The 24,294-nt window shown below is 35.5% G+C and overlaps 1 protein-coding gene across 4 annotated transcripts in view; it reads left to right on the top strand.

The window, feature by feature from the left end:
• Positions 1–24,294, top strand: part of ATF2 (activating transcription factor 2) — a 92,472-nt gene that overhangs the window by 48,781 nt on the left and 19,397 nt on the right. For all 4 annotated transcript variants that reach the window (XR_003122200.1, XM_025405364.1, XM_025405365.1 and 1 more), the window contains 6 exons: positions 567–685; positions 816–944; positions 4,324–4,502; positions 5,080–5,194; positions 7,235–7,321; positions 19,897–20,046. Coding sequence is in view for 3 of the 4 variants with exons in the window: in XM_025405364.1 (XP_025261149.1) it covers positions 567–685; positions 816–944; positions 4,324–4,502; positions 5,080–5,194; positions 7,235–7,321; positions 19,897–20,046 (779 nt within the window). In the remaining variant the exon portion in view is untranslated. The remainder of the gene's footprint in view (positions 1–566; positions 686–815; positions 945–4,323; positions 4,503–5,079; positions 5,195–7,234; positions 7,322–19,896; positions 20,047–24,294) is intronic.

The raw sequence follows: 24,294 nt of genomic DNA, 5'->3' as shown, positions 1-24,294 counted from the left end.
AATTAGTTTCAGTAGATAGTGGCAAAAAGAGGGTTTGTTGTTTTAGGGCTGTTTTAACTTTTTTTTTTCTTTCTTACAATATTTTTATCTGCCTAATAAAGATTCTCTTTTATCTTAGTTTGCTTTCATATAGCGTATGAACAACTAGTGGAAGAACCAAGTTAAAGCAGATATATATGCTCTTATCCTAGTTTTCCCCAAATTTCATTTATTTAAATAATTGTAGTTTTTAATAATGTAAATTTTGTAAAATTCTTTATACTGTGTTAGATAATAGTAGTTTATCTCTTGAGTAGAGGATGTTTATGCCATTCTGCTCAAAGAGAAGCAGTGGACTAAGGAGCAAAAAGGACTTCTTTCCTACTTTCATAGTTCTTAAAATTGGAGGAAATATGAAGTACAGCAAAAATTTAACCAAATTTTGTTTGCTTTAAAGGAAGAGGTCTTTCCAAAGAGAGAATTAACAACTGACTGAACCAGTCCTGCTAATTTGTTAACTTAGTAGCTATATTTTAGAGTCTTAACATATTTAAATATGCATGATTACTTCTTGACATTTATTTCAGATCAGACCCCAACACCAACAAGATTCTTGAAAAACTGTGAAGAAGTGGGTTTGTTTAATGAGTTGGCAAGTCCATTTGAGAATGAATTCAAGAAAGCTTCAGAAGACGACATTAAAAAAGTATGTTGTACCCATGAAATTTAAAGAGTACTTCTGACAGAAAAGTAATCATAGTTTATACTTCCTGCTTTTTAAATTTAGACATACTGTTTTTGAACTTGTAACCTTTTCCTTATTATTTGAATTATAGATGCCTCTAGATTTATCCCCTCTTGCAACACCTATCATAAGAAGCAAAATTGAGGAACCTTCTGTTGTAGAAACAACTCACCAGGATAGTCCTTTACCTCACCCAGAGTCTACTACCAGTGATGAAAAGGTTAGAAATTTTTAGAAATACAAACTAAGGGGGAAGAACAGTACCCAAATAAAGTTTACTAGTTAATCTCCACAAAATGTTAATGTATTAAATTCTATGTCAGCTTGCAATAGTTTTATATGTGAAAGCCTGTCAATACTCAGATATTTCAGGGTAAGAAGACTGCAGTTTTATTGTACACAGAAAAATTATAGGGGAGAACAGTCATGTTAGATGAAACTTATTTTTAAAAGATTTATGAATGTATAAATTTAACTTAATTTTTCTGGGTTTTGCTATTTTATATTTAGCTACTTTTATACAGTAACAGCTTAATTAAGAATCTATTCAAAAAATTATTTGAACAATGGTTTTTTAGACTTTTACAGGATTAAGGGACTAGTTACCCAATCTTAGCAGTGGATCTTTGTAAGTGCAATTAGGAGGATGATGATACTAGCTTGAATACCAAGATAATCTGGGACCACCTGGGCTACAGTTGTGTTTTGAGTAACATTATTATGGGAACTTCTTGATCACTCTTTTGTTCACAAGCACATAGTATAAGCACATATTTATTTGGGAGTACCATGCAGGACAGAGCGAAGAGGCAATATTCTTTTTTAGATTGTTATTCTAAAACCATACTTATTAATGGACTTCTGTCATGGCGGAGGAGCTAGAAATAAGGAAATACAGAAAAAATAACTTTTTGGCTAAGAATAAATGCTTTTTTTTTTTTTTGCAGTTTCTTTTTCTGATTTTAAAAGTACATTCTCCTTCTTCTCTAGGAATACAGAAAAATGAAAAGAAAACCAAAATCACCTATTAGCACATAATTGAATAAGATTACTATCTTGAAACATTTTTCCTAGATATATACATTTATAGGTACAAATATATAAGTGAATAAATAGAAGGATAGATGGATACAAAGATCCTAGCTTTGTTTTATATTGTGCTTTAGACGCTCAGTATTGATGAATATTTTCCCATGTCATTAGAGATTTCCCCAAAATGGTTGTACTTTATTTTATTATATGATATGTATTATGTTATCTTGTTCTTTTTGGACATAAAGGTTGTTTTCACATTATCACAGTTATTAGAAATGCTTTTTAAATCTCTGATATAAATCTTTTTTCCTAAAGAGCATTTCATTCTTTTCACACTTAACAGTTTTTCATTGTTCATGGCTGCTCCAGCATCTTTTAGGAGTATTCCTTCTTTCTGCATTCCCCAGTCATTAGGCCCTCCTTGAGCAAGGTATACCATATGAAATTGATTAAAAAAAAAAAAATCTGGAGCTCTTCTTCTTTTTTTTTTTTTTTTTTTTTTGAGACAGAGTCTCGCTCAGTCACCCAGGCTGGAGTGCAGTGGCCAGATCTCCGCTCACTGCAAGCTCCGCCTCCCGGGTTCACGCCATTCTCCTGCCTCAGCCTCCCGAGTAGCTGGGACTATAGGCGCCCGCCACCTCGCCCGGCTAGTTTTTTGTATTTTTTAGTAGAGACGGGGTTTCACCGGGTTAGCCAGGATGGTCTCGATCTCCTGACCTTGTGATTCGCCCGTCTCGGCCTCCCAAAATGCTGGGATTACAGGCTTGAGCCACCGCGCCTGGCCTAGGAGCTCTTCTTCTTTCTTGATTTTCTTCCTAGGTGATCTCATCCAGACCCATAACTTTAATAAACATCTACATACTGATGACTCCCAAATTTCTATAGGCATAGGTATCTCACCAGATTGCCATATTTATATCCAACTCCATCTTGACATCACCTTTTCTATGTCTAATAGACATCTTAAACGTAATAGGTCAAAATCAGAGTCCTTGATTCTTCCCCCAGTTTTCCCCATCTCAGTAAATTTTCTCCACCCATTTAGTTGTTCTAGCTGAGAATTTAGGGATCATCCTTTATTTATTCTTTTCTTTTACACTGAAACTAATAGCATATTTTATCAGACCTGAATCTCATCCTCTATGTCTGTGTTCAGTGACACCACTTAAGCCCAAACCATCATTATCTTTTGTTTGGATTATTAACAGTTACCTTCTAACTGGTCTTCCTGCTTCTACCTCCAATCCATTTTCTATAAGATGACTTTTAATACATTAAACATGTCACCTGCTTAAAATCTTTCAGTGGTCTACCATTGTATTTAAAATACTTCACACTCCTTGGCATAAGTCCTCTTTTATCTGGGCTTGTCTACGCATCTATCCTCACCTCATGCCTCTCTCTTGTGTTCATCAAATATTTGAAGCTTTTTCTTACCTCAGGACATGACATGTGGTATTGCTTCCTTGTCCCTACAATGAAATGCTCTCCTCCTTACCCTTTCATCGTCAGTTCAAATGCTGTTTTTGCAAAGAAGCTCACCTATTCTTACTATGCTATCTAAATTAACTGACTCTTCCTTACCCTCAGCTAATCTTTCACCCTTTGTTACATTGCACATATTATTCTGTAACACTTAAGATTTACTACAATCTGAAATTTTGTTGTTTGTTTTACTTATTTATTCTCTTCCCACTAGTCTTTGAGAGCTTAAGTTCTCAACTTATTGAATAAATGAAGTTACAATAGTACTAGTTTATCCTTCCTATGTAGCTTAATAAGATTTTGATGATAAGTGGCACCATACAGGCCAATTCATAAAACACAATAGACCCAATGTATACACTGACTTATTTAAGGAATTCTGGGTAAAATCTTTTAAAACTTTTTGTTCTCTAATCTGTAAAGCCAGAGGAAATGCCATCTTTAAGGTCTTGGCTGACAAATTCTGTTTTCCTAATTTGAAAGAGTTCACTCCAGTAATTATTTATTTTATATTCAAGATATCAGTATTACATGGCCTTTTGATATTGAGAAATTATTGATATAGATGAGGTAGCTAACTGAAATTAATAATTATTTGTATTGTATTGTATCTAAAAATTCTTATTTCTGTTACTTAATTTGTATCAGCCATAACACAGCCTCACTGGACCTGTTTCCTCTTTATACAGTATAATGAGGGAGGGGAAACTAAACAATCCCTTCTGGATTTTAAGTTCTGTGATTCTCTGAGAATGGATTATATTTTTATTTTTTATTAAAATTCTCTTGGTATCATAGCCAAGTTGCCTAGTCTAACTTATTTCTGGATTGACAGGAAAACAAGTTGTACTGAAAAAAAAAGAAACCATCTTTTTAAAAGTAAAATATTAATTGAACATTGCATTTGAATCCTTACAGCTGTTCTAAAATGTTCTTTGAATTAATTTAAATATTAATTTGCTTTGAGCAGTTGTTATTCTGTAGATGCTTTTAGAAGTGTGTTATATTCTGTTCACTAAGGTATGTGAATTGATTTGTATTTTTAAATGCCACCCTTTCTTGATCTCATTGTTAAATAGGAAGTACCATTGGCACAAACTGCACAGCCCACATCAGCTATTGTTCGTCCAGCATCATTACAGGTTCCCAATGTGCTGCTTACAAGTTCTGACTCAAGTGTAATTATTCAGCAGGCAGTACCTTCACCAACCTCAAGTACCGTAATCACCCAGGCACCATCCTCTAACAGGCCAATTGTGTAAGTGATTCAGGCCAATCATTGAACATGTACATGAACTAAGTTTGTTTTGTTATGATTTTTCCTAAGACATTTGATTATTCAAACCAAGATCTTAGTTTTGTATGTGTGTGCATGCTTCGAATTTTGGAAAAAGTACTTGCGTAGTCTTCTTTAATATAAATATTAACTAATAGAGTGGAAGATAAATACAACTAAAAATAAATATAGAATGCGAATTTAAGATAGTCTTGTTTTCATGCTGTTTCACTCAAAATATAAAACTACTCCATCACCAGATTCCATTTCTTTCAGTTCTTACTGGTAGCTCCCAAGAACTATCTGATGAGAATTTTTCTCATTTTACAAATTAGAGATTGTCCCAAGTAAATCCATAACTTTTCTCTTCTTTTTAATACTGCTACACAGGTTATGCATTTAAGATGCAATTAAAAATAAATTTTGCCGTTTGCTTTGCTTTGGTTAGAAATTGTATTTTTAAATGATATGATTATAGGAGTAAAAATACTGTTGTATTTTTAAGATACAGTTGGTATGAATCTCTTTTTTAAAATTTCTCTTCTTTTGTTTCTCTTAGCCCTGTACCAGGCCCATTTCCTCTTCTGTTACATCTTCCTAATGGACAAACCATGCCTGTTGCTATTCCTGCATCAATTACAAGTTCTAATGTGCATGTTCCAGCTGCAGTCCCAGTAAGAAAGTTAGACTATTTAAATCTCTATCGCAGAACTGATCTTTGTAGTCAGAAAATAAAGTTGACTGTTTGACTGGCTTATGAAATTGAATTTAACATAATATTGATTAGCAGTTGATAGTATTTATTTGTTATCATTGTAATAGCATATACCATTCAAAGTATAGCTATATTTTCTTCTACCCAAAATCTTATTTTTTTTTATACTGAGATCTTCTTCAACCCATTTCAATTTGACTGGGCTTGTAGCATTCAAATATTAACACAGATTTCAAATTTTAGAAAGATATTTATTCTAGAATACTTGTCAGATAACTCTGTGGTATTTCTATTAGTATGGAAATTGTTTATAAAGACACACTCTGAATTTTTGTGGTCAAGTAGGGTTTGCAGAATCTTTGATAGCCCAATCATATTAAAATCGAAATGTTCTAGCAAAATAATCTTTCACTTTCCCTGTGAAAAGATCCCCCAAAAAAGTTTTTTGTGGAGTGTGTTAAATATATAAATTTTGAAAGACATAGACAGAATAGTTAACTGTCTACTTATAATATGTAATAGTTTGGCCAGGCATAGCGACTCATGCCTGTTGTAATCCTAGCATATTGGGCCGCCGAGGTAGGAGGATTGCATGACCCCAGGCGTTTGAGACTGCAGTGAGCTATGGATCCTGCCTGGATGACAGGGCAAGACCCCAAGTCAAAAAAAAAAAAAAAAGTAATAGTTTAATGAACATTTAAAAACACATTGTTTGGAATGTGTGTTAGAAAATTGCTTTTTTCTTAATTATATTTCATAAAACAGTTTTATTCAAACAAACTCTTCATTTATGTCTTTGACATTCAAGTTTTCATCCTGAGAACCACTTTTTGAGACATCTAGCACAGTTTCCAGAACACATTATTTTCATTTTCATCTAAAAATGAAAATCCCATGGCAAAACCCCATCTCTACAAAAAATAAACACAAATTAGCCAGTTGTGGTGGAAGCAACTGTAGAAGACTGAGGTGGGAGGATCACTTGAGCCTGGAGGTTGAGACTGTAGTTAGCCGAGGTTGCACTGCTGCATTCCAGGCGCGGCAACAAAGTAAGACCCTGTCTGAAAAACAATAAAAATAAAAATTATTTTAAAAAGCTTATAATAAACATTCCAACACTCTTGTTGAGATTACCCCTAAGAATATTACTAGGATTAATGTTTGATATTTATATCTTTTTTAATTAACTGATTCTTACAGGTGATCTTTTGAACTATCCAAAATTGCATTGATTGAGGTAATTTCAAGATAATGTGCCTTCTTTAAAAAGAACTTTGTTGTTCAAAATACATTATTTGAGAGACTGTGAGGACTCAGATATAAGGTATCTGCTTCCTCTTTACTGAGGATATTTTTTTGAGGAGGGAAACATTCTTGCCTTGTATTTGAGATTCTTATTATCCTGTTACGTGTACTTAGTGATGAAAGCAACCTGAAATGAAAGAAAAGATAAGCTTTATTTATACAGTAACTGTGTTCACTCAGTGTTAGGTTTAAGAAAAAAAAGGAAAAAACCAAAATGGTAAAACCTGCTACGTATTATTTGAGAAATTATTACAGTGTGTTATTTGTTATTACGTGGTATGTATAAGAAAATTCATTTTTTAGAAAATCTAAGTTCTTTGCTGAAATTATTTTTTATGCCTAAGTGTCACAAGTTTTGACATTCTTCCTTTCAGATTCAAAATGGACGTTTGACATATCTTTGAGAATTTTTGCATTAATCACTTTGACTATTATGAATTTCTAACAGGGACCATTAAGAAAGAAATTGTAAAAACTGAAGATTAGGAAAGCACATGTCTCAGAAATTGACAACTTTTGAAGGATAAGTCAGGATATAAGACCAAATAAGGATTTGGTATAGAGATAAAATCAGCTAGTGATAAATTTACAATGTTCTGATTCTTAAAGTCTCAAATTATTGTAACAGCGGTAAAGTACAAATCTCATTTTGAATATATTGTCTAGCAATTATTTTTCCTTATCTTATGCTTAGCTCGTTCGACCAGTCACCATGGTGCCTAGTGTTCCAGGAATCCCGGGTCCTTCCTCTCCCCAACCAGTACAGTCGGAAGCAAAAATGGTAAGCCAGATTTTGTACGTTGCTTGAAGCTGTTTTGAATTAATGTTTTCACTAAACCCTGCTTCAGATATACAATTTAGATCACATTTTTATTAAGATATGGACTGTTTTATACTATAGGCGAACCACAACATTTGAAAAAAGAAATCTTCCTTTAGCGTAGTGAGTAGTTAGTGATACTTTAAAAAATAAGTGGGTAGATTAGAAGCTCTGTTTCTCATCACTTGTGGTTTGTCTGGCTTTTGCCTGTGGCTTTTTCTCCTCCTAGTGGAAAATAGGAGTATTACATCTGAAACTAGATGTGATCATCTGAAGGCAGTGCTGCTAATAATGATGAGTGGTTTTAACAGTATTAAAAAGAATTCTGAAATAGTGTACAAGTGAGCAAACATGATACATATAAAGAAAACCATTTTTTTCTGTTGTGCTGTTTAGATGCTATTAAATTAATGTTTAGATGTATATTTTAATTTTAATCCTAATTCCACTATTCACTACCTTTAATTAAGCAACTTTAACTTTCCTGACATTACATTTCCTCACCTGTAAAATAAAAGGATTAAGCTTTGGTTTCTGGGGTACTTCTTAACCCTAAATCCTATAAACTTCCTAATTTTCTTAGTAGAAGATTTGACGCTTCTATTTTTTAAAATCAGGCCCAGGTGCGGTGGCTCACACCTGTAATCCCAAGCACTTTGGGAGGCTGAGGTGGGCAGATCATCTGAGGTAAGGAGTTCAAGACCAGCCTGGCCAACATGGTGAAACCCCGTCTCTACTAAAAATACAAAATTTAGCCGAGCGTGTGGCACACACCCTGTAATCTCAGCTATTCGGGTGACTGAGGCACAAGAATTTGCTTGAACACCGGAGGCTGAAGTTGCAGTGGGCCAGGATCGCACTATTGCTCCAGCCTAGGTGACAGAGTGAGGCTCTGTCTCAAAAATAAAATAAAATAAAAATCAGCATAATTCTCCTTGCTGTGTTATAATACAATAATGTCAGTTAATTAATAACATCAATTGGGTAGATGTTAATGTTCTATATCATAATAGGGCTAATAACAGCAATTAATGTATCTTTAGGTAATCAGTAGATTAGTAGTTATTAGACACCCTCTGTTTGCTTCAGTTATTTGCTAGGCACTATACTAAATACAAATTTTTACATGCTAAAACATATTGCAAAGCTGAATTTTTTTTTTTTTTTTTTGAGATGAAGTCACTCTGTCGCCCAGTCTGGAGTACAGTGGTGCAATCTCAGCTCCCTGCAACCTCCACCTCCCGGGTTCAAGCAATTCTCCTGCCTCAGCCTCTTGAGTAGCTGGGATTACAGGTGTTGCACCATCATGCCTGGCTGATTTTTGTATTTTTAGTAGAGACGGGGTTTTACCATGTTGGGTCAGACTGGTCTCTAAATCCTGACCTCGTGATCCCGCCGCCTCAGCCTCCCAAAGTGTTGGGATTACAGGCGTGAGCCACCGCACCCGGCCTGAAAAATTTTTACTACTATTCTCCATTAGTGCAGACAATCAGTCAGAAATTTGCACAGGACACCCGTTTTAGCAATAAAACTTACATATTATCTGAATGAACAACAGTTGGTTCATTCAAGAGTATAAAAATTAGATGGTTATTAATTGTCAGAGAAGACCCTAAAAACCCAAGGAGGAAATTTTTCACATCGTAGTATGTTCAGGTCAGAGCTTTGGAAATACTAAGATGAATCTTCTTCACTTGATAGCAGAAGAGCTTCACCAGGGGCATTTTTTGCACTTCCCATTTTAGTATACTGTATTGATGAAAAATTCAATTTAATTTACCCTGCAGTGGGAACTGAGTAGAACAGATATAGATGTTAAAAGGAGATCCTGTTATTGTGTACTGCATCTAAAAATATTTTTACATATTAATTGTACTTTTTTCTATAAATTAATTCAAAAGGAACAAATCCAATTTTAAGAAATACCTTTGCCTGCAAGAGTAGGCCATATTTTTAGAAACTCTTGAACTTTATACTTAACCTAAATAACTGTTTCTTTTAGGTCATCAGGAAATTAAATTAAAAAGAATAAAAGTTTCTCTGTTTCCCATCAGTCCACTCCATCTATTCTGATGTTTGTAACCAAAAGTTTCTCTCTTTCCCATCAGTCCACTCCGTCTATTCTGATGTTTGTAACCATAGATGAATTATAGAATTTCATATAGTCACTTTATACTCTTATGTCCAGCTCAGCATGTCTCAGATTTATCCATGTTGTTGAGTGATCATAGTTTGCTTCTTTTTATTGCTGAGTGGTATGTGAATATACCACAATTTCTTTGTCCATTCTCCTGTTCATGGACACTTCAGTGGTTTCTAGTGTTTAGCTATTGTGAATAAAGCTACTATACACATTCTTATATAACTCTTTTCGTGGCCATATATTTTCATTTTATTGATTAAACAGCTAAAAGTAGAATTGCTGAGTCAGAGAGTAGGTATACATTTAACTTTATAAGAAATTGCTAAACCTTTACCCAAAGGTTTACATTCCTAGCAGCAGTGTATGGGAATTCCAGTTGTTACCACATTCTTGCCAACATTTAGTTTTCCCTGCCTTTTTAATCATAGACATTCTAGAGCTGTTTAGCAGTGTCTCATAGTTTTAATTTCCATTTCCTTTTTGGCCAGACATTAGTTGTGGGTCTTTTGCCCATTTAAAAAATTGTGTTGCTTTTCTTTTATTGATTGATTGATTGAGACGGAGTTTGGCTCTGTTACTCAGGCTGGAGTGTTGTGGCATGATCTTGGCACACTGCAGCCTGGATCTCTCAGCCTCCAGCGATCCTCCTGCCTTAGCCCCTCAAGTAGCTGGGACTACTTGTATTTTTTTGTAAAGATTGCTGTGTTGCCCAGGCTGGTCTTGAACTCCTGAGCTCAGGCAATCCGCCCTCCTCGGCCTCCCAAAGTACTGGGATTACAGGCATGAGAGCCACCGTGCCCGGCCAATTGCTTTTATGATTGCATTGTTATTTTTATTTATTTATTTATTTTTGAGACAGAGTCTCGCTCTGTCTCCCAGGCTGGAGTGCAGTGGCACAATCTCAGCTCACTGCAACCTCTGCCTCCAGGGTTCACACAGTTTTCCTGCCTCAGCCTCCCGAGTAGCTGGGATTACAGGCTCCCGCCACCACATGCAGCTAATTTTTGTATTTTTGGTAGAGATGATGTTTCACCATGTTGGCCAGGCTGGTCTCGAACTTCTGACCTTAAGTAATCTGCCTACCCCAGCTTCCCAAAGTGTTGGGATTACAGGCGTGAGCCACTGCACCTGGCTGGAATTCCTTTTTTTTTTTTTTTTGGACAGTCTTTCTCTGTCACTCAGGCTAGAGTGCAGTAGCACGATCTTGGCTCACTGTAGCCTCCCTGTCCTATGTGTAAGTGATTCTCCCGCCTCAGCCTCCTAGTACCTGGTGTTACAGTCCACCCACCACCACACACAGCTGATTTTTGTATTTTTAGGGATGGGTTTCACTGTTGGCCAAGCAGGTCTCAAACTCCTGACCTAAGGTGATCCACCCGCCTCAGCTTCCCAAAGTGCTGGGATTACAGGCGTGAGCCTCTGTACTCGCTTGGAATTCTTTATTTATACTGGACATAAGGGTTTTTTGTTAGAGACAGAGATACATATATTTCTACTGTCTGTTTTCTGTTAGTCTGTAGCTTGCCTTTATTTTTCTTAATGGCATGTTTATACTCCCATTGACTATTACTTTTGTCTTTAATATTTGTTTTCTCCTGATTATTTAAACTTAATTTGCTTATCTTTTTGGGTTTCTTAAAGTAGAAGCTTAGATTATCAATTTAAATCTTTTTTTCTAATATAGACATTTAAAGCTATAAAATTTCCTCTGTGTACAAATTTTGATATGCTATGCTTTTATTGTCATTACTTCTTTAATTTCCCCTGTGATTTCTTCTTTCACCTGTGAGTTATTTAGAAGTGCACTGTATAATTTCCAAGTATTTCAAGGCTTTTCTATTTATCTTTTTCATATTGATTTATATTTTAATTACATTGTGGTTTGGGAACTTACCATCTTTGGTATATTTTATTTTCCTTTATTTCATTTTCTAATAGATCATAGCTATTTATTTCAGCTCATTTGTGAAACAGTAGATATTGTTATGCTGGTATAGTAACATGAACTGGTAACTTAAAATGTGAGTGTACTGGATAAGGGAATTCTGGTTACTTGAGGTTTTTTTGTTATGTAGAAATTATTTCACACTTCAATATTCTTTTCATATTAACAACATCATTTAACAACTATTTCTATCAGTTGTTACATGGCAAACATTTCTTGGGTTCTAAGAAATTCAATAGACATGATCTTAAATTTTGAGATTTTTTCTTGCAAATGTGTTGTTCAGTGACCATCAGGAGAGTCAAAAAAGAATGTTCTCCTAAGAAGACCGTTACGGTTTTTTTTTTTTTTCTCCAGCATGTGTAGCAATTAGGATTATATTTTATCAATGAGATATTTTGTTTTGGGTTTTGATTTTACATATTTTTTGGGGGGAGGGGGAAGATTTTAATGCCCTTGATGGTGAGTGGTACACCTAATGATTATTCAGGTACTACTTTTAAAGCATAATATAAGATTTATTAAGATTATAAGTTTAGAAACCTAGTTCTTTCCTAAGTTCTCAAGGCAATTTACATGTATAGTTATGTAATGATTGCTTTTCAAAGAGCTTAAAGTATAATCTTAAACACGCTAAGCTATATACATGTAAAGCTGTGTACTCAATAATTCTCAATTATCTGACTTTCTCAAGTACTTTAATAATTCTTAAATTTAAGTAAACTTACAGTGTTTTGTTACATAGTTTTTGATACATAGTTTTCTTATATATTCATTATTTAGAAGCTTGCTTAAGATTATCTCAGCACTTACAACTAAAATCACAAGCCCAAGTCAATCTCTTAATTAAACATTTTCACTTAAAGTCCAAGGGAAATACATTACTCCGCTTGGCAAATTAGACACTTTTAGAACGTAAAATACCAAATAGTTACAGTTTATTTGAAATTAAAGTTTGAAATTAAAATGTCAGTGGTATTGGTTTACTTTTTTAAGCTTCAGTGGGCTTAAGAAGACTCACCAAATAAACAATTCTGTCATCCCAACTGAAGAATATTGAAGATGGGTTCATATCCCAGTGCACAGAGCTTTCTTAATGACCAAATAAATGGTCACAGAACTTGATTCTTTCGTGCCTTAAATATAGAACTCCAAGTCCACGTTCTCCAAATAAGTGGTTCCCAGCTCACATTCCCTAGATTCATGTTACACCTTAAATGATTTTTCTGACCCTACACCTGTTTGCACACCGCCCCCCCTAACCCACCACCACCTTAAAACTTGTAATTTCTTCTTTTACTGCTTTTGTTGGATTGTACTTTGTTGTTTTCAGGTCTTTGAAAGTATTTTAAACATCATCCTTTCAGGATTCTTCATGGACCTTTGTGATCACAGTCTGTTAATAACATGCTGTATATTGTAGCAGTAGTTCTGCTAAAATGACCTGTGGTTAAAAATAACTTAAGAGAATAATGGGATTGGAACATGGAAGAATGAGTTGCACACTACAGCTGAAGAGAAATTTACTTTGTATGCTAACATAGCCAAGGATGCTTTTGTAATTCCCTGATTTTCAGATGTTCAGTGCCTTTCCAGGAAGATATTATGTATGCATTGTGTTTGTGTGTGTTGTGAATACTGAAATAAGATCTTTCTTTTCTACTAACAACAACAAAAAAAAATTCACAGTAAGCTTGTGTTTTTTAATTTTTAAGAACTTTAAGCCTTTGGAAAAGTAACAATGTGTTAAAGAAATGTCGATAGGGCCCGAAAAATGAAAGACTGTCTAGTACTTTTTAATACAACAGAAAAATTCCCAGGATATAATTTTCTACAGAATTAGACTATTTGTCACCAAATTTTGGTTTAGGGGTTTTGTTTGTCACTAAGCACGTAAATCATATTACTCTTCTAATAAAACAGTTTTCTTTTGTAATATTTGTAATCAAAAAGCAACCGTTCTGAATAAGAAAATGTTAATCATCTGGGGATTTTAAGATTTAGGAAAGTATTTAAATAGTATCCTCCAGAATCTTTTTTTTTTTTTTAAGACGTGTGACAAACTGAGAAATATCTTTGCACACAGTGGGTAGCCAGTAGGTTTTCTGCAGGGGGTTTCTACTGAAAGCTGACAGAGGGCATCTTGGCAAATGTTCAGAAACCTACATTAACTTGGTTGGGCCCTGCATGGAACCTCATGTTCAGCAGAATTCTTCTGACCTGCCTCTTCATGCCGAGCTAATCAGCAAACACCTAATGAGCCCACTCCAAGGAAACAGACCCTCTCTCAACCTACTTGATTTTCATATGTTCTCTGGGGGTGGGGAGACAAGATTTCATGAGGACTGATGATGCTGCATAGACCACAATAATGATAATTAACTTGCTGAATTTAGAAGATTATGCTGTTAATTAGTTGCAAAATAAAGATAAGCAATAGAGCAGCAGATGGTAGGATAACACCCAGGAGAAGGAGGGTTATTACTCTGATGAGCTTTTGTGGCACATATGAAATATGGATCTGACTTTTTCATAAATTGTTTCTAGAGAAGATTATCTTTTTTCTTTGAACTATGATGGAGTACTTTGTTCCTACCAAGTTCTGACAGATGTGATAAAATTTATTTTCAAGGGTGCAACATAGAACTTGAATGACAAATTATTTCTAGGAGATCACCTCTTAAAGCAAATGTATCAGATTGGTCAGCACAGCAAATTATTCATCCCTTAATTAATTGAAACAATCTGTATCTCTCTAAGAAAAAAAATTTTCAATATGGTAGTTGAACTTTACATCACTGAAAATTAAACATTAAAATATTGATCTGTTTCATAGAAATATAATAAAGACATTTTTGTTTATCAAACAAAGTCTACCTTTAAATTAAAATTATGCCTAGGTTTTCTTGTACATGTTGGATAATGTAGACCTTGTAAAGTCCTCCTTTTGTTTTTTTGGGGTTTTGTTTGTTTGTTTTTTGAGTCAGGGTCTTACTCTGTTGCCCAGGCCAGAGCTCACTGCAGCGTCAAACTCCTGGGCTCAAGCAAACCTCCTGCCTCAGCCTCCTGAGTAGTTGGGACTACAGGCATGCACCACCACACCTGGCTAATTTTTAAGTTTTTTGTAGAAATGGAGTTTTACCATATTGCCCAGGCTAGTGTGGAACTCCTGGGCTCAAGCAGTCCTCTTGGCTTCCCAAAGTGCTGAGATTACAGGCTTAAGCCATCACACCCCACCTTAAATCTTTAATTTTTGTGAGTGCTCAATCTTTATTTCTCAGAGTACTTAATCCTTATTTACATATATTAAATTTGTCCATTGAGAGAGATTTTGATCTTAGTAATGGACTGACCAATATCAGATGCTTGACTTAATTGATCACTAATAGATTTAGAAAATTTAACATTAGACTAGAGCTCCAGTTTGGCAAAGCTTTTGTTTAAAATATGTTCAGTTAACTGGGAGTCAAGAAGTAGAATTTCTGGTTTTATCTCTGCTAACTATGATTCTGGGAAGTAACTTCAGTTTTTTGGAGTTTCTATATCTGTAAGATAGTGATTGGACTACTTGACTTTCATTATCTCTGCTAGCTCCAAAATTCTATTGTAAAATAGATGTTCATTACATTTATATGTATTTTCATTTATTTTTCTTTAAACCAAAGTATTTGGCCTTCTTCAAATGCTCCTAACAAATATGTATGGCTGGATTGTAGATATCCTTACATTAATTGTAAAATTTATATGAATGATATTTAGTGACTGCTTTTTTGACCTAATTCTAATTTTTTTAGCATATGTGCATTTTTGTTGTAGTTTTAGAAAAATTAATGGACAGTTTAGAACAGTGTTAATTAACCCTTTAAATCTTTTTCTTCTGTTGTATACCCACTGGCATACTTTTCAACTCAGACCCATTGTAATCAATGTAACAGCATGGAGCAAACATTAGAGCTTCCTCACTGGATGAGTACTGTATACCCTAGGGCAGTCAAGGAAGGATAATGAATGGATACTGATGCTGCTTTTAAGTGCTCTATAAGGTAGTAACTTGCCCTACTAAAGATTATTCAAGAGAGTGATGTTTATGTATTTCAGGCTCCCCTATGTGCAGTTACTGTATTTCATTAATTCTGAGAGTTAAGCTCTTCACTGTAAAACTTTAAATGCTCTTCAATTCTATGATGATTTCTACCTAAGGACTTAAAAATGTTTTCCCAACACATAATTTACTAAGCCTCACATTTCTACCTCTAGTTATGTCTGTGCACATTTTAAAACTAGAAGTGAAAGCCCCAATGTATCACTATAGACTGGTTACTAGTCATTGTATTTTGATGTCTAACATTCTATTTATAAAATATGTAAATATGCAGACTTATGACCTCCCAAGACTGTCTCCCTTTGTTCTGACCCACACTTTTCCAACTCAGGTCTTTCTACTCTAAATACTTCTTCATCATTTTCCTAAGTATTCCTATCTGATTCTAGCCAGCTACTACTTTAGTCCCTCATTTAATTTCAGTTTTAATCCATCCACTTCCACATTATCCCATCAATTATTAGGGTCCTAATTGCCTGTGTTTTAGCTACTAATATAGTTGTTTCTGATTGTTTATAAAAGGAACTAGGAATCTTGTCTTGATTCTGAAAAATTCAGTTTTTGGTATGGTCTTGAGCATGTCTCTGTCAGGAATGCTTGCTTGTTCCCTGGTACCGTAAAGAAATAGCACGTGAACATGAATTTAATTTCCTCAGCAAGGCCAGTTTTTTTACTTTCTGCAGAAAGGGTACACTCGCCAGCAGTTTTCCCACAAGAGTACACCAAACAAAGGAGACAGGGTCATTTATAACCTGACGCGTCCACCCTACAGCTGTGTCTGGTTTCTGTTGACTGGAACGGGACCTCACATTCTGTATTTGTCCCGATTGGCTAGCAACTTAGAACTTTTTAAAGAAACAAAGGCAGAGGAGAATAAAGGAAGGAGAAAGTAACTTGTGGGATGCTGAGAAAGGTAAAAACACCTTCAAATAAGGAAGAGGAACAGGCTATGACCTAATGCTTGCTTGGACCAGTATAAGCATGCCAGGGCATATATTTAGGCTAAATTGTGGGAGCTAAGAACATAAAGTACATTGATTTCTTTATTACAGCTAGCAGATATTTAAGAATATTAGCACAGGTCTTTGAATAAATTTTGCTTCCAAGAGAAGTTACTATTTATTCCTAATTAGATGGGAGGAAGGTCTTTGAAGAAGAACCTCTACTTTTTACATCTCACATATAAAATATGTCTGGGATCAAAGTAATGCTTAAGATGACCCTTAAGGACATTTTGAAAATTCAGAAACATAGAAACTCTCCAGATTCTTTGGACCTCCGTACTAAGAAAATAGAGGCCTCAATAGTATTCTTAAAGAAGTAAGAAAACATCTGAGGCCGGGCGCGGTGGCTCAAGCCTGTAATCCCAGCACTTTGGGAGGCCGAGACGGGCGGATCACGAGGTCAGGAGATCGAGACCATCCTGGCTAACATGGTGAAACCCCGTCTCTATTAAGAAATACAAAAAACTAGCCGGGCGAGGTGGCGGGCGTCTGTAGTCCCAGCTACTCAGGAGGCTGAGGCCGGAGAATGGCGTGAACCCGGGAGGCGGAGCTTGCAGTGAGCTGAGATCTGGCCACTGCACTCCAGCCTGGGTGACAGAGCGAGACTCCGTCTCAAAAAAAAAAAAAAAAAAAAAAAGAAAACATCTGAAAAATTCTTTTACAAGTCAGATAGTTTTACATGTTACATTTGTTTTTCAACTCAACTCTGCAAGGAAGTTATTATTCCAAGTTTTATAGGTAAAGAAATTGAGACTCAAAGATCAATGTTAAGTTCAAAGTCACAGATAGTTTGAGGTGGAGTTAGGTGCTGAACCTAAAGTGTATTCTCAGCTGTATAAAACCAGAGTACATTGCATGTTCTAATCAGTGAAAGCACCAAGATATTACATAAGTGGTAATTGTTATAATTCATGAAGAAGTAGTCTGTCCGAAAAGAGGGAGAAAACATGACTGATCCTGGCTTAGCAGTTGCAGTTAACAGGTTTGGCACTCTCAATCCTTATGATTGTCTTTTGAATCATTAAGCCACAAAGCTTCAGACTCTCTTTCTTGATCTTTCCCTGTGTTTTCTGGTAGCACCAAGGATAAAGTATGCAGCATGGTGCCATGGAAATATTTTGCACTTGAAATTGAAGAGATCTAGGTTTATATCCAGAATTTGAACTAGCTTAACAGCTCAGCATCCTTGAGCAAATGATATCTGGTTTCCTAAAGTGTAAAATGGGGATACTATACAATTAAAAACTCATTTAAAAACTACAGATAATATAGATAATACAGATAATAGATAACACAGATAATACACAGGTGAATCTCAACTGCATTGTGCTAAGGGAAAGAAGCCAGATTCAAAAGGCCATACAATGTATATTTCCATTTATATGATCTTCTGGAAGAGACAGAACTCTTGGGATCAGAAAATAGATCAGTGGTTTCCAGGGCCAGGGAGGAGAGTATGACAGGAAAGAGCATGAGGATTTTGTTATGGTAAAACTGTTATGTATCCTGATTGTAGGGTAGGTTGCATGAGTGTATTTGTTTGTTAAAATTCAATAGAGTCCGGGCGTGGTGGCTCACTCCTGTAATCCCAGAACTTTAGAAGGCGGAGGAAGGTGGATCACCTGAGGTCAGGAGTTGCAGACCAGCCTGGCCAACATGAAAGCCCCGTCTCTACTAAAAATACAAAAATCAGCCGGGCGTGGTAGCATGGGCCTGTAATCCCAGCTCCTCAGGAGGCTGAGGCAGGAGAATTGCTTGAACCGTGGAGGTGGAGGTTGCAGTTAGCTGAGATCATGCCACTGCCCTCCAGCCTGGGTGCAGGAAGAGACTCCCTCTCAAAAAAAAAAAATTAATGGGATTGTACACTAAACAGAGTTAACTTGCTATGTGTAACTTATATCTCAAGAAAACTTTTCTTTTTACAAATTGACTTTATTTTAAAAATCACACCCAGAATATACAGTGATTCGCAAGAGAGAGAAAAAATGTCCAGTAACATTTGTTCATGCATAATTACTGCCTCAGTTAAAATTCTGGTGATCTTTTCATATATGCTTCAGATTTTATGGGATCTGGATCACATAGTAAGAAGATAGGCCTAGATGAAAAGAAAGAAATTACAAGTCTTGAAATAGTTATAAAAATTTCTGAATTTTTCTTACTTGAAGTGAATGGAAATACTTGTACTAGTATTATTTGGGGATCTTTTTCAAAAGCTCTTCTCTCACCCCTTTCTGCTATACTCAGGGAAGGAAGAAAGGAAAAGATTGCCAAGAATATGTGTTCTTAACACTTAACACCCCAGACAGTTATTTACTTCTGAGAAGTTTGGGAAACACTGGGTAGGCTGCAGCATAGTTCTCACGTCTCTGTCTCTCTTTTGTCTCTAACTCGCACTCGCTCTCACTCTCTTATTAGCCTCCATCCCCCTCAAAGATGCACCTTTATAAGAATCGTAGGAAAGTGTAGTATATATAACTCTGACTCCAATTTCTATAATAATGTATATTTGGGGCCCAAGAACTACATCTTAGTTATTAAGAACAGTATCAGCAATAATAGTCTCAGGTCTGTGGGATCCCCGAAGTCCCTTTCATTGCTAAGGTACTATGGTATGATTTATCTTTGCAAATTATTTCATATTTACAGATCATAACAATAAAACCACCTTAAAGATCACATATGACCATTTTCACTAAAGAAATCAATTTCTATCAGTTAACAAGTGTTTCTTTTATACCTATGTAGCAAATAATTATACCAGTTGCTAAAAGGAATACCCGAAAGTATAAGATAATCTCTGCTCTTAAAGAGCTTACTAACTGGTTGGGAGATAAAATAGTCATATATGACAAATTTTTATTGATAGCATAATAAGCTTCACTGAAATTGTATCTTGAGAAAGTGGTAGACATAAATATCTGGGGCCTCATTCTAATACTAGATCTATCATGCTCTGAATGTGAGTCCAATACAATCCAATAATTAACTGGCAAACTGCAACATCAAAAGAGAACTAGATCTGCTTACTGGGGACAAGAAAAACCTAAGAGAGATAAACTCAGCTGTAGGTTCTAGGAGGAGGCTCAGTTTGGCCCCATTTGATCTCTGTTTGCAGATTTGGTGCCAGTGCTTACTTGGCCAATGACACGATGTTACATTTTTAAGGCCTTTATTATTATTTTCTCAAAATTCACGAGAAACAGCAAAATACATAATCCTCTAGTAGTACTAGGCAAAAAGACTCAAGGAAACTACCTAAGGTCTCACTGTTTGTCTTACCAATATTCATGATGATCTTTAAGGACTTAAAAAAATGTTTTAATGGTGTTTGCATTTCAGAGATTAAAAGCTGCTTTGACCCAGCAACATCCTCCAGTTACCAATGGTGATACTGTCAAAGGTCATGGTAGTGGATTGGTTAGGACTCAGTCAGAGGAATCTCGACCACAGTCATTACAACAGCCAGCCACATCCACTACAGAGACTCCGGTATGTGTGTTGTTTTTATTATTCAGCACTCTGTCATCTTTAAACAGACAAGTACAGTATAACTTATGACTTATTTAAAAAATATTATTCTGGTCATGTTGTTATTCCAAAGGGGTATCAAAAGCCTTAGGAAAAGGTAGCTCAGTGTACTAGAATTGATACAAAAGTAAACATAATAGAGCGGTTGTTCTGTTTAGGACACCTGTAAATATTTCTGTGGGTGTCCATATATGTTGGTCTGACGTGGCACAATTCTTTTTAAAGAAAATATCTTTTTCTGTTGATTTTAGGACACTGAAACTAAATACTGCTTTGAGAAATTTCCTTTACTCTCTGTTTCCTGATTGAGGAAGTTTATAGAGTTATGACTTTGGAAAATAGTTATATAACTAGAAAAATAATATTAGAACCTTATAGTGAGAAGAATGAAATTGTATCTTGTTTTCTTAGTTATTGTCCAAAACTACAAATTTGACATAAACCATAACTAATAACACTAGATATTTTTTCTTGCTGTGGCATAAACAGGTTTGATTTGACCTATTCTCCTATGTAACCAAGGTATTGAGGTTATAGGAAAATTTAATAGGTTAAGTTCTGTAAATTTTATAGACAATAACTTCTTTGTTAAGGGATGCTGTGTTCTTCAGAAATGTCTATAACTAAATCTTATGTTCTTTTTCAAGTAGCAAAACTAAGATTTCTAAAGAATCTTTTTGGATCTCGTCTTAAAAAATTATTGATTTTGCTTTTTCCTAAAATGCCATATGTTTGTGATTACAATGCATATCATATTTTAGTATTGTGTTGCCATGTACAACCATTAAAGTGTGTATGTCCCAAAGAGGCAGATGTTTTTTTCTGTTTCCGATACTAGCAGAACAAATAATTCTTGTTTCTGCTTTTAATATTTGCTCACTCATTGTAAAACATTACTCTTTGTTATTTATTTGTATAAGTAACCTTATCTCACTTGTAGGTAATCAGAAGTCTTTTAGAGAAATATGTAGATAAATATTCACACACATACACACATATGTAGGTATTACATTACTAACATAAATCAAATGGTTGCTGAATTAAAACTTGTGAAACATCACCAAAGGAGCAAATACGCTTTATGGCAGCTGTTTATACTGGAGACCCCTTTCACTTACCTCTAGTCTGTGACTGCCTGTGAGATGATTGATATTGTTATATGCCTGCAGTGCCTTTCTAATTCTTTCTAGTAAAGGATTATTGGCCGGGCGCGGTGGCTCAAGCCTGTAATCCCAGCACTTTGGGAGGCCGAGACGGGCGGATCACGAGGTCAGGAGATCGAGACCATCCTGGTGAACATGGTGAAACCCCGTCTCTACTAAAAAATACAAAAAACTAGCCGGGCGAGGTGGCGGCGCCTGTAGTCCCAGCTACTCGGGAGGCTGAGGCAGGAGAATGGCGTGAACCCGGGAGGCGGAGCTTGCAGTGAGCTGAGATCCGGCCACTGCAACTCCAGCCCGGGAGACAGAGCGAGACTCCGTCTCAAAAAAAAAAAAAAAAAAAAAGGATTATTGTACTCCTATTAAGTGTTTCAGAATTCTATTTAGACCTTTTATCTTTACTTGAAGAATATTAGCATTGGCATTAAAAAGCAAAAGTTTTCAATCAAAGAAACACACATAAACAAGTTTTAGATTGCCACCTAAGCATAAGTATTTACATAACTGCATCTTGTCTTTTAAAAACTTAATATAATGAAATGTAGTTGTGGTTGTCATCCACTAAACAGCTTAGGGACCAAAAGGGAAAAAGAGGGGCTGAGTGATTGTATATGTGTGTTAATGTTATACCTCAGGGTTTAACAATGTTTCACAGGCCATATGCAACCCATGGGTGTTTTTGTGTGGTCTGCAAGTTAAGTATGACTTTTTACATTTTTAAAGGGTTATTTTTAAAAAATGAATATAATTTATTTTTATTGTCCTTTCTTGTACTAACTGTAGTTTTCCTGGATCTAATTTTTATTTGTATATTTATATGTTGTTGTATTGGATGGAAGCCCCATGAGGGCAGGACTTTATCTGTTTGTTCACTGCTATACTTAGTTTCTAGAATAGTTCCTATAAGTATTTTCTGAATGAAATGGAATGAATTAATCAATAGACATGGGACGAGAAGGAGCAGTATACCCTTCTAAGAAGCCTCCAATCCTTGATAGGCATAAAGATATACAACTATAACTCTGAGTAGCAGAAATTAAGCTTCTGCTATTCTTCTAGTACTTATGATTAGTCTTTGCTGTAATGAGTTAAATCAATTAAAACCAAAAATAAACTGTTCTCTCTTATTCAGCCAGCTGAGTAAAAGAAAAAACCTACTATTCTCAGTAAGAAAAATAGGAGGATGTGGCTCACGCCTACAATCTCAGCACTTTGGGAGCCCTAGGTGGGTGGATCACCTGAGGTCAGGAGTTTGAGACCAGCCTGGCCAACCTGGTGAAACACCATCTCTACGAAAAATACAAAAGTTAAGCTGGGTGTGATGGCGGGCGCCTGTAATCTGAGCTACTTGGGAGGCTGAGGCAGGAGAATCACTTGAACCCGGGAGACGGAAGTTGCAGTGAGCCAAGATCACGTCATTGCACTCCAGCCTCGGCCACAGAGCGAGACTCTGTCTCAAAAAAAAAAAAAAGGAAAATAGGAGAATGAAGAAAAAATTTCAAGATTGCAAATCTTGAAGCCAACCATAGAAATATTTTTCTAAAACATTAAGTTACAATTACGTAGGTAAAAGAAACGCTCTAATTTAAATGCTTAATCTTTATTACAATTAAAATACTTCTTTTTTGAGACGGGATCTTCCTCTGTTGCCCATGCTGGAGTGCAGTGGCACAGTCATGGCTCACTGCAGCCTCGACTTCCCAGGCTCAAGCAGTCCTCTCCCACCTCAGCCTCCTGAGTAACTAGGACCACAAGCACATGCCGCCACACTTGGCTAATTTTTTTAATTATTTGTAGAGTTGAGGTTTTGCTATGTTGCCCAGGTGTGAAATACTTTATAAATGAAATAACTCTCTCTGTAATGCTAGTTGTTTGGACAAAGAAATGATAACTTTATTTTTTGGAATTTTTTAGAGTGAAAAATAGTTTAGTAATTTACCTGCAGAATTTAACTTGAGCCTTATGTAAGATTTGTATTACATAGATTAGGAGAAAACAAATTTTCTTTGTGCATACCATTTTTAAATATAATAAATCATAGGTAAAAGATTGTTTTCAGGCTTCTCCTTTGGATTATGTGCCTATAGCCACAAAGTGTTCTTTTCTCTGCACCATTTCCAAGAGCTCATTTTCTTCTTTCTTTTTTTTTTGTATTTTTTGATGCTGAGTCTTGCTGTATTGCCCAGGCTGGCATGCAGTGGTGTTATCTTGGCTCACTGCAATCTCTGCCTCCCGCGTTCAAGCGATTCTTGTGCCTCAGCCTCCCGAGTAGCTGGGATTACAGGCATGCACCACCACGCCAAGCTAAATTTTTTGTATTTTTAGTAGAGACAGGTTTTCACCATGTTGTCCTGGCTGGTCTTGAACTCCTGACCTCAAGTGATCCGCCCTCCTTGGCCTCCCAAAGTTCTGGAATTACAGGCATGAGCTACCACGCCCAGCCAAGAGTTCATTTTTTGACACCCATATTCATTTGTTCTGTGGCACAGTTTTGGGGTTCATGAAAGGCTTGAAGGTACCCATTGTTTTATAGTCTTAAACACTAGACAGTATTACTAGTGACTGAAGGTTTCTTTTTTTCTCTGGCTAATCTGAGATAACCAAGCTGATTCACTGGGGAGCAGAGGGAATAATTAAAATGAAAATTAAGGTTCCTGTGGGATTCTCCCTACCAGAAAAATGAGCATTAATAAATACAAGAACTTGACCCTTAGAAAAAGACTGACCATAAATTTCACAAACTGAAGAAAATCTGAATATACCAAAGAATATACTTATTTTCACTTCATAACTTTAGAGAAACCAATTTTCTTTAAGAAAATTGACATTTAATATGAGATATTTTAACTTAAAAATAGCATGGAAATCTTGGTTTTCTATCATGAATTTAAATAGGAAGTTATTAAACATTTTGAGAAATTTATAATCAGCAGTTTTCCAGGGATTGAATAATACAATAAAATCTGTTAAAATACACTTGGAAAAATATTTCTATATATCATTTGTATCATATTTTAAATTTTTTCATATTTGTATGTAAATGAAAATA

The sequence above is a fragment of the Theropithecus gelada genome, chromosome 12 (assembly GCF_003255815.1).
Source record: "Theropithecus gelada isolate Dixy chromosome 12, Tgel_1.0, whole genome shotgun sequence".
Lineage (NCBI taxonomy): Eukaryota > Metazoa > Chordata > Mammalia > Primates > Cercopithecidae > Theropithecus > Theropithecus gelada.
The sequence above is the reverse complement of the archived record's forward strand: the minus strand, read 5'-3'. Positions and strand labels throughout refer to the sequence as shown.